The following is an 11726-nucleotide window of genomic DNA, read 5'->3' on the forward strand; positions in this document are numbered from 1 at the left end:
GATATAAGGTCAATGTATACTAATCACAATTCTATATAATTTGTATGCTAGCAAAAAATCTGAAATGAAATTTGATAATCAGAAATTCCATTTACAACATCATCCAAATATAAAATACTTAGGAACTAAATGAACACAAATTGTATTAGAGCTGCACATTCAAAACTTTTAAAAATATTGCATATAGAAACTAAAAACCTAAATCAGTGGAGAGATATAACATGTTCACAGATGCAGTCTCAATATTGTCAAGATTTCAATTTTCCTTATATTGATTGATAAATTCAACACTCACAATAAAGTTATAGCAGGCCTTATAACATTTATAGAAAAGTTGACCCTAAAATTTTTATGACTATGAGAAGAAGGGTCTAGAAATAACCAAAATGATCTTGTAGAATGAAGAGCAAAGTTAGATAAGCTGCACTAACTCATTTGAGGATTTATTATAAAATTGCAATGATCAGGACAGTATGGTATTGGCATGAGGACAGGCAAACAGAGCAGGAGTTGGTGAACTTTTTCTGTAAAGGGGGCAGATAGTAGAGAGTGTTGTAGGTCATATGGTCTTTATCACAATTACTCAACTGTGTCAAAGGTGAAATCAGCTATAGACAATACTTAATGCCTGTGTTCTAATAAAATTTTATGGACACTGAAGTTGGAATATCACATATCACGAAATTCTCTTTTAATTTTTTCTCAATCACTTAAATATGTAAAATAAACTTTCATAGTTCATGGACCATACAAAACAGGCAGAAAAGAACTATTTATTGGAAGTGGAATGATTCACATCTCCCCAGAGAATTAAATAAAGCCATGTCACCTTGGAGATGAGACATCTAACATAGGAAGTTATGGTAAAGGATGGGAGAGGAAGGAATGAACCATTGACTAGAGAGGGGTGGGGAACGCCTGGGAGGCAGCACTCTCCCTGCATTGTGACCAGACTGGAACATAAGAAGTGAGGAGGGCTAGCAAGTCGCTTTGTGATGGACCTTTAGAGGATATTGAGGAAATACACTCTTTCTCCAACCATGGCAACTTGAACCCCCCAAATAACCCCCCCACACACACACCAAACATACAGAGATGTCAGGATCAGCGCTCTGTGATGTCGCAGCCAGTTCAACACTACCATTGGCTGAGGGAGCACATTGATGACCAAACAAAGCTAAAGGGTGATGTCGTCATTACCTAGGGCTGGGTATATATAGGGGTGCATGAAGGCTGGGTAGACCATTTGAGAGGCTTGAATATGGCTCATGAGACCTCCAGGCCAGAAGAGACCAACAAAAAGACAGACCAGCCCATGATGAACAAGGAACAGCCAACTCCAAGAACCAAAGGAAAGAAACAAAAGAAGACCACCTCTCAAAAGAAGACCACCTCTCAACCGAAGACCACCTCTCAACAGAAGACCACCTCTCAACAGAAGCCCACGTCTCAACCGAAGACCACCTTACAACAGAAGACCACCTCTCCACAGAAGCCCACGTCTCAACAAAAGCCCACGTCTCAACAGAAGCCCACGTCTCAACAGAAGCCCACCACTCAACAGAAGACCACCTCTCAAAAGAAGACCAACAAGAGTTGCAAGGTCAGATAACCCTATCCATGCCCCCCTTCTTTCCCACAGATACCCCCAAAGACTTCTACATTGCCCTGGCCTAGCACAATCCCTTCCTCAACCTATATCTGTATTCATGAATCCCCTCTTCTTACACACACCACCCCCTCCCCCAAACCAATGTCCTGCTGACTCACCCTCTTGTTCTTCCACAAACAGAAGAAAACTGAGAAGACCAAAACACCCGCTCGAAAGAATTCGAGAAAAAAACATCAGTCGCCCTCAGAAAATTGTACCACAGTCATAAGGCCAACGATATTCGTCTGTTACCACAAGCTGAAAATGGCACGACATGAAAACAAGCAGCGCAAGAAGGAACACTGGAAAATCCAACCGTGCAAAGTAACTTACTGTACAGCTAGAAAATGTAGAGCCTGGGCCAAAAAACTAGAGCAAGCTACAGCAGCTTCTGAAGCGGCTGTGGAAAAATGGTCCAAAGCCTAGGAATTAAATCTGATGCCACGTGTTCAAGGATGTTGATGAAAATAAAATCAGCAACCTGTGAAAAGATGTGTGTGTGTTTATGTGTGGTGGGATGGGAGGGAGGAAATGAAGGGAAGAAGGGCAAGAGATAAGTCCCTAGAGGGTTGAGGATCAGATTGGCAGGTCCAGTTGGCCAGACATCAGAGAATAAAGGACTGGGTGAGGACTGAGGATCCAAGACACATTTCCTCAACACTTTGTTCCATGGGCAAGGAAAAAAGGGCTTTGGTGGTTCTGCTTTATTTGGGGTGGAGGGCAACATCACAGTAGAGATTGCCAGAACCCACATGGAAAGAGGTTTGATGTGTTGTTGGCATCAGTGATACTCCCCCCAAAAAAGGGCAAACAAAATCACCCCCGGGTTTTCTATGTCATAATGGTTTATGTTGTACCCCACCCAGTGCTGTAGGCAAGCGGGACCCCCAGGAGGACAGAAAACTCACCCTCTAGCAAGTCACCTACAGCAAACTCCTCCACATTAAAATGATGTTCAGAAGCCACAAACTCAATTGGCAATTACGTCACTTTCTCGTTAAGAGTCTTGGGGTGGAGGTGTGACCTCCTGAGGGTGGGCCAGTGGGATCACTGCCCAACTGCCGGCCATAAAGGAAAAGATTGGCCACAGAGAACTTCACAATAAGAATAAAACCTGGTAAAAGTCAGTCTTGCCTTTATTAGTGCCATAATCAAGCATGTCTAAATTCCCCCGCCCCAAAATCTTTTGGTCTAAGTTTTAAAAGACTGCTGTGGTTGGATGTGAAGGCAATCTGGCTGCTACAGCTGTACCCCTTTGAGCGCCAGGATTGAGCTGACGGTTCCGGCCCCCAAGTGGGTGTTCCCTTCCTCCCTCATGGCCCCAGGTGAGTCCCTCCCTAGGCAGCTCCCTTACTCAAAATGGAACCCTTGTCCCCTCCCCTCACCCTCCCCCCAAATGGGACGGATCCGTAGGCCCAGGCTACAACAGTACCTACACTCTCCTCAGGGACCTTCAAACAAGCTCTCAGGGTTGCTGTGGTTAACATTAAGTTTTAATATATGTGTTAGGTCCAACTTAGTTGATTTTTAGTATCCATGTTTTAATAATCATTTTATTCTATAAGGGATGAAATTTTGGTAAACCCTTGCTAAATAGCCTGCAATACAAACTGTTCTTTTTCTAAAGTAAGTTCTCAATTTAAAATTGTTTGAACTTGCCTCTAGAACGTCATCCCTGTGGTGATTATAATATATATAGTCCATGTTTAAAAAGTGTATTTCTTTTTTTTAATTTAAATTTTATTTTTATAGTCCCATACAATTACAACCCCCTTATTTTGACCCCAAGCCCTCCCCTCCCGCCCCCCACCCCCCATAGAGTGTCTCTGGTTCATAGTTGTTTGTCGCTTTTGATATTTTCTTTCTTATAGTTATTCTTTTTCCTGGTCCCTTATTTAGGTTTTCTAGATTCCTGCTATGAGTGAGACCATCCGGTATTTTTCTTTTTCTTTCTGGCTTATTTCGCTGAGCATGATCCCTTCCAGCGCCATCCATGTTGCTGCAAATTGCATGTGTTTATCTTTTTTGAATGCTGAGTAATATTCCATGGTGTATATGTCCCACATCTTCTTGATGCAATCATCTATTTTTGGGCATTTGGGTTGTTTCCAAAGTTTACCTATTGTAAATAGTGCTGCTATAAACATAGGGGTGCAGGTGCTCTTTGGAATTGATGTTTCTGTGTCCTTTGGGTAAATACCTAGGAGTGGAATTGCTGGATCCTATGGAAGCTCTATGTTTAGTAGGTTGAGCAATCTCCACGCAGCTCTCCATAGTGGTTGGACCAGTTTGCACTCCCACCAACAGTGCAGAAGAGTTCCTTTTCCTCCACAGCCTCGCCAACATTTGTTGTTGCTAGTTTTTTTTAATATGTGCCATTCTCACTGGTGTGAGATGGTATCTCATGGTAGTTTTGATTTGCATTTCCCTGATTACAAGTGATGTTGAACATTTTTTCATATGCCTGTTGGCCATTTGCATTTCCTCTTCAGAGAAGTTTCTTTTTAGCTCTTCTGCCCATTTTTTAACTGAATTATTTTCTTTGTTTTTGTTGAGTCTCATCAGCTCTTTGCAGATTTTTGTGATCAGTCCTTTATCATTAGTGTTGTGTGCAAAAATGTTCTCCCAGTCGGTGGGGTTTCTCTTTGTTTTTGTTATTGTCGCTTTTGCTGTGCAGGAGCTCTTTAATTTGATGTAGTCCCAGCTGTTTATCTTTGCGTTCACAATCACTGCTTTGGGTGATGTGTCTGAAAATATGTCTTTGATGTGCATATCATATATTATTTCACCTATTTTCCTTCTATGTATTTTATGGTTTCAGGTCTTATGTCTAGTTCTTTAATGCATTTTGAGTTGGTTTTTTGTGCATGGTGTTAGGTAGTAGTCAAGCTTCATTCTTTTGCATGTAGCGACCCAGTTTTCCCAGCACCATTAAAAAGTGTATTTCTAATTAAAATATTATAGCACAGTGATAATAAAGACAATTTGAGTTACTTTAATTCTGTGATTCTATGTAATCACTCATTTTTATTAATATCTAAAACAGTGGGGCACAATATACAATTTGAAAAGCAAAATTGGGGAATAATGAATATTTTCCTACATTTGAAAATAAATTATTTTATCGAATTTGAACAACTGTTAACATGAAATATATTCATTCAATTGTTCATTATTTTAACACTATATAAAAATCAAAATAATGAAATCCTCATCAGTTATACAATTTAGTTGTTTACTAAATTGTACCTTTTTTACATATTGTGATCTTAAATGTTCCTTATGATTTTACTATGGTTATATATATTGACTAGAACTTTTATAAAATAAAATTTATGCTGTATTTTCTTTCTGATTGTTTTAATTCATGCAGCTTTCTAAAAATACAAGACAAATACACTAAAAGTCACTGAATCATGCACAGAAACTGGCTGATTGTACATTAAATAATTGAATTGTATGTCATGTGGAATACATCTCAATAAAATGCATGAAAAAATATGTGTCTCCAACTGACAAATACGAATACACAAATTTTACCACAAGCGGGAGATTTTATTGTCTGAAATACTTCATGATTTGGTCCTAGTCTCTGGCCTTTTGATTTTTTTGTTTTGTTTTGTTTTGAACAGTTTTATTGAGGTATAATTACAACAATTATATTGAGATATACCTTACAATAAACTGCCCATGTTTAAAGTATATAATTTCATAAATTTCAACCCTTTATCTCTGGAAATTATCTTTGCTCTGAAATCTATTTTATGATGTTACAATAGCTATTCCTGCTTTATAAAAATTCAGATTTGCACAGTATATCTTCTGTCCTTTTGCTTTCAACCAATTTGTAGTGTTTCACATAAACAGCATATAGTTGGGTCATGGTATTTTAATCCACTGTACCACTCTGCTTTAGTTGATTTATTTAGATCATTTACATTTAATGCAATGATTGATCTGTTAAGGCTAAAGTTTGCTTCTATAACAAAATACAACAGATTGAGTGAGTAGTTGAAACAACAGGGATTCTATCCCAGAGTTCTGGAGGCTGAGAAATTGAAGATCAAAATGCTGGCAGCTTAGAGTCTGGAGGGTATGTACTCCCTTGTTAGTAGACAACTGCCTTCTTGCTGTGTGTGCACATGACCTTTTCTCAGTATATGCTCATGGAGGAAGAGGGAGGAGAAAAGGAGGCTGCTAACTTCCTTATAAAGGCACTAATCCCATCACGAGGGGCCCACTCTCATCAAATGTAATTACCTCATCGAAGACCCATCTCCTAAAATTATCACATTGGGGGTTAGGGCTTTAATTTATGAATAGGGGGCAAACACCCATAACAGGACTCACTAAACTCTCAGTCAGGGTCTGTCATACCCTACTGACAGTAAAATTATCTGGGAATTTTTTAATTCTGAGACCCAGGCCAATTAAATTAAATTTCTAGGGGAGAGGACTTGTCTCATTTGATGCATCATGTAAAAATAGTCATCTTTGTAAATAATTTGAAGCATGTAATTTTGTTCTGGAGAAGGAAACTTTACCCCTACTGGTTGGGGTGTTGTAAACAAAGAACAAAAAGCACCAGTTTTGGAGTCATGTAGATTGGATAGATGTTGCCTAGGACATAGTAGGTCTTCAATAAAAAGAAACTGTAGTTATTGTGAAGATCTGATGATACTTAGATGCAACTGTCCAAGAAGAGGATGGCTCCAGAAGCCTGAGCAGGCCAGGGACCAGAGCAGGAGGCTACAAAAAGCTGAGACTCTCCTGGTTTCCAACCCTGCCTTCCAGAACTATTCACTGTATGATCTCAGAAAACTCTCTAACCTCCTGGGCCTCAACTGGTTCATCTGCAAAATGGGCACAGTAATGATACCTACCTCATCAGGGTTATGGTGAAGATCAAATGAGATAATGTATGTAAATCACTTGCCATTTACTGGGTGCTCAATAAATGATAGTTACTTTGATTACCCTTTCAAGGTGAAACAATTTCCAGCCAAAGCATTAATATCAGTGATTCCCTTTATTTGATGAACCAATCTGCATCTGATTAACTCTTTGTAAGTATCTCTTGGGGTAGAATTGTAATGTGTCCTTCACTTTCTCTCATGAGGAAGATTTGGCTGGAATTCTGCGCTGAGGAAATTAATGGCCTCTGAGAAATCTATTTGCATAAGTACTTGTGCTATCACAGTGACATTAAAGAATGCATCCTGATCTGGTCCTGTCGGCACAGAAACAGAGCTGCAGACGTGAAAATACACTCCTGGTGATTAGTTGCTCTGAGATCTTCTCCCCAGAAGCCTGCCTTATTTTGCTGAGATAGACTGAAAGATTCTGGCAGCAAATTGCCCATGGTGAAGAGCCCTTTAAGGAAAGATTTCCAGTTCCTGAATCACAGAAATCCACCCTCCCCAAAGCCCCGTTGTACATATTGACTGTAGCTTCTCATCCTGGACCTTTGACCTCCCTTGGCCAAGGGGAAGCTCTGTGCCCCTCAGAAGGGGTTTGACCCTTTCAGAAGGCTGCAGGACAGAACCATCCATAACTACATGGCCTGGTCCAAACATGGGGCACTTCAGACCTGGGCTGTGTCTCCGCTCCACCCTTCATGGTCTCTGTAAAGAGCAAAGATCAGTCCCAGCCCGAACTTCCAGTAGCCCAAAAGGTATATATGCTCATCAGAGTGTCTGGCTCTAGGGTTCCAAGTCCCAGGCTGAACTTAAACAGATTCATCTTGTCACCTCCTAGCTGTGATCTTTGGTAAGTTTTTCAGCTTGGTGTCTGAATTTATTTGTAAAATGAAAGGAGTTAAGGGTGTATCTTCATAGCGTTAAGGTTTAAATGAGATAGTGCTTAGTGAATGGCAAGTGCAGCACAAGCTCACAGCAACTGATAGGTATCGTGTTGATTATTAGCCAAAGTTGCATTGAGATGGATAAAGTCAAATCATTTTCCTACTTGATGCCCTGGTTTTGAAGTTGAATCTACTCAAGTCTTCTCGGTGTTCAAAACATTTCAAAATTTGGGTCAGCCAATGGCTGATAACAAATTGAAGGTTTATCCTAATTTTTTTCCCAAAGTAAATGCTGAAATGTTGAAGGAATTGCACTCTCATATTGTTTTTTTTTTAATTTTTATTTATTTATTCAAGAACTAGGGTACAGGTCAGAGGCGTGGGAGGGTGAGAGAATTCACCAGAGACAGTGGGGAGCAGAACAGGCAGACAAGCAGCGGGCGAGTCAGGAGAGGTCTGCCAAGCCATGTGGGTTTTTCCCTGGCCAGCCGGGAATCAAACCCGCACTGCAGAGGCTGCGGACAGCTTCACAGCGCGGCGCTCAATCTGCTGTGCCACCAGGGAGGCCCTACCCTCATATTGTTCATGGAAATAAGTGAATCCTTACTGATTGTCTGGAGAGGAAATAGGTATTATTGACTGAAATTTATATATATGTAAATAAAGGAACTAATATACATACACACACACACTTGAACTTCACAATGCCATTCTTAAGAATCTATTTCACAGAAATAAAAGCACTGGAAATGGAAGGGATATTTGTGAGGGTAGTTTGGCTGAGAACTGTGCATCCAAACCATGACACTTGATGCCACCAAGTAACAGAATGAGGTGGTTTCCATGGTTATTGGTAAGTGAGTAAAAAGAGTATATATACCTTGTGAATACACTAGGGTGTATATACTAGGGTGCTGCTGTTGTAAAATAGAATTTTCAAAATATCCTTTATGAATGTGTAATAAAATGCAAGCATGGAGGGAGGATGAAAAGGCTATTTACATGGGGCGGTAGGGAGTAGAAGGGAAAAAGGCTGCACATCTTTTAAAGAAAGGTGTGCCCACACCAAAAACTTGCATGCTATAGTCCATTTAGGTCAAATTTCGTGTGTGTGTGCACGCGCGTGCACACGCATGAGTTCACACATACATGTGCACACTCAAAGAAAGTAGGGATGGCTAGCAAGATGTACACTGGTATTTATCTAAAGGCGAGTGAGAAGTAGGAAAATAAAATTTATGTGTTTACTTATTTATTTATTCATTTATTTTACACAAGCAGGACCTGAAAATTTCCATCAAGGGAAATTTCATCTTAAAAATGGAGAATAATAGTTCCTTTGGGGAAGGAAACCAGGTAGGCGGCTGCAGGCATGACGGTGGGGAGGGGGGAAGGAAACTTTTCACTGGTTTCCCGTTGTGCTTTTTGAGCTTTGCACCATATGCATGTGCTGAGTGCTGAATAAGAATCTTAAGAAACTACAGACTCTCTCAGAGGCCTATGACATACGTCGGCTTCCTCCATAGGCCCGCCACCAGCCTCCTCGCTGCCCCTCAACACAACCCCATCTGTCTTACGTTGGGGTCTGGGGTCGCATCATCTCCTGTGCCCAGTAAACTGTCTCACTGACTCGATGTTGGCTCAAACATCCTCTCCCCAGCCTAGCAACTTAGTCTCCATGCTGTAGCTCCCAGTTTCACATTGTATTTGTATTTGCCCAATAAATTTCATCTACAATGTTGGACACCCCCATGTGTGCAATTTTACCTAAAAAGGTGTTACCTTGCTTTTCAGGAAAACTTAGGTAAGATCCATGCTGATTGGTTCCACCAGAACCACAGAAGCCCAGACGTGGCCTCAACAATAGTGTCATCCATGTCCACATATAGCAAATATTTAATAAGCACCCACCGGATTTAGGTACTGTGGTGAGCCTTAAAGAAGCAAGTGTCAGCAGAAATTGAAGCAGTGCCTGATTTCAGAGTCCTCGGGACAGTGGGGGAGCCGGGCATTCAATGAGTCCACAAACAAATTAATTCAAAAATTACCTGGTGCGCAACTAAAAGAGGGAAGAACGCAGGGAGCTACCCGAGCAATATATTAAAATAATGTGTCTTCCTCATATACATGCTGTATACCTTTAAGCTAGAACTATGATTGATTCACTTAAAGTGCCACTGAATTTGTAGTGGCTTTTTGCCTGTGTTTTTCCTCAATCACCAAATTCCAATAGCACAACATTATCAACGGGGCAGTTGGGAAGGTAAGACGGGACGAGCTGCAGCATGAAAACTGCAAGCATTACAAAGACGTCTTCATTTGTGGCCATGCTTGGAGAGAACCTTTGGGCTTTCTAAGTGAAGGTCAGCGTGCTATGCCGCAGACCCGAGATGGATTCGAAAGGATTGTTGAACCACTTCAAAAATTGTGTTTCTCAAAGGTTCCCCAAGACTAGCTGTTTGATTTGTTCAATCTAAATGATCATTATTTTAAAAGGGGTCTTGATACTCCAAAGAATGTTGAACTGCCAGTCTAATAAAGTTCCGAAGTCATCATGCACTGCTCTCATTCCTTCTCCTCCTCTTCTTCCTCTTCTCCCCTGCACCCCACTTACACACATGCGAATGCACACACACACACACACACACACAGACTCAAGCATCTAACAAACATGAGCAAGCAAGTCACGATATCACCTATGAAAGAGAAAGACTGCCAGCTTACTACCCCTGATTCTGTCTCTCATCGCGCCAAGCTAGGTAGTAACAAGAGAAGAGGAAGATCGCCATTCCTCCAGCCACAGAGTGGACTCGTACCCAGCCTGGTTGGCAGAAGTGTCCTATTCCATGAGGCCGTGGACCGCCCCTGCATTTCCGCCTGACCACTGGGGTGTCTAGGACCTACAGTTCTGCGTTTTGCCCCATGAGGACTCTGCAGGGGATCCAGAAGGAATGCCAATTGCATTCTGTGTCCTCAGGAAGCCTGGGACCAAGCTGGAAGTCAAAACTTGCTTGCAGAAAAAATACAAGACTGAAGTCTTTTATTTGGACTTGAGGTGTAACCAGAACTTCCCTACAAATTAATTGTCCAATTAACTGATATTTCCCGTTCAGTGTTCATTCTGTTTCTTTGGATTGTTTTCATTGGAAAGTCTTCTAAATGTATTACAAATTAGTTTTATTCAATGGAACATTCTGGGCATAATTTAACCTTTTCCTGATGACTCAGGGTCATCAATATGAATATCCTTTATTGTACCTCGTCTGCTTTTGCATTATTCTGAATTCTCTTTCTTTCCACATCTGGCTGTCAGCTGTCACTGCTCACCCACAGTTAATGAGCCTGTCTCTTCCAACCCTCTCAGCTCTCGGCTAATCACTGATAATAACAACAAAAACTGCATTGATCCCCTGCTACATGCCAGGCCCTGTGCTAAGTGCTTTGCATGGATTAATTAATTAAACCCCCAGAACAACCTTTGAGGCAGGTGCAATTATTATCCCCAAATTACAGATGGGGTAACCAAGGCCCAGAAGGGTCAAGTCATTTGCCTAAGATTACACAGCAAACATGTAGCAGAACCAGGACGTGGGCCCTGATGGACTGGTCTCAAAATTTCAAGGTCTTTATGACCCCATCAGTGTCTTTCAACTCGTTTTGATAATGAGACACAGTCACAAATCTATCTCTATCATCATCCGGTAGACACAAGCATACATACATAACACAATCATGTTCCATGGAACAAATTCTGAATTTCTATTCTAACATCATCATTAAAATTACAAATGTTAGCTGTGACCCACTGAAATGATTTCCCAGCCTATTCATGGACTGCAACCAATGACTTAAAAAATCCTGCAATACATTTATGCCTAATCTGTGATGGTACAGGGTCACCATTGGCAATTGTGACACCTGGGTGTAAGGTAGAAAAAGAGCCTGTTCCTCAAGATGCTTAATCCCATTTGTCAAGAAAATTGTCATAATATGCTGATTTTGTTACAGTAAGATACTTTCCTGCCATCTGCCGGAAAATGGATAAAAATAAATATATCTTAATGTCAACATTATGAAGACAAAATGCTGTTGTGGGTAGCCAGTGCCCAACTATACATACTGGCCCTGGTGGACGGAGAAAGCAGATAACAAAATGGCTTAAGAGATGTTTGTTAAATCTGCATGTCCAGGATTGCCACAACTAGTTTGCCTTCTCCAGGCCTTTCTCTTCAATTCCCAATTAGGGTTGCCAGATAAAATACAGGTCACCAT

The 11726-nt window shown here is 40.9% G+C and overlaps 1 protein-coding gene across 1 annotated transcript; it reads left to right on the forward strand.

Annotated features, from left to right (window-relative positions):
• Positions 1-1198: 1198 nt before the first annotated feature.
• On the forward strand, positions 1199-2114 carry LOC119246506 (neurofilament medium polypeptide-like). Its single transcript, XM_037512875.2, has 2 exons — positions 1199-1603; positions 1793-2114. Exons 1-2 carry the CDS (start codon positions 1262-1264, stop codon positions 2075-2077), a joined length of 627 nt encoding a protein of 208 aa, XP_037368772.1. The 5' UTR covers positions 1199-1261; the 3' UTR covers positions 2078-2114.
• The last annotated feature ends 9612 nt before the right edge of the window (positions 2115-11726 follow it).

Source organism: Talpa occidentalis, unplaced genomic scaffold (genome assembly GCF_014898055.3).
Source record: "Talpa occidentalis isolate TD23 unplaced genomic scaffold, MPIMG_talOcc4v2.1 talOcc4.15, whole genome shotgun sequence".
NCBI classification, from domain to species: Eukaryota; Metazoa; Chordata; class Mammalia; order Eulipotyphla; family Talpidae; genus Talpa; species Talpa occidentalis.

What these genes read in the sequence shown, in the direction of transcription:
- LOC119246506 (XM_037512875.2), top strand. Translation starts at nt 1,262, where the DNA reads ATGGCTCATGAGACCTCCAGGCCAGAAGAGACCAACAAAAAGACAGAC. An exon ending in AGACCAACAAGAGTTGCAAG is followed by an intron (nt 1,604 to 1,792) that starts GTCAGATAACCC and finishes TTCCACAAACAG; the next exon opens with AAGAAAACTGAGAAGACCAA.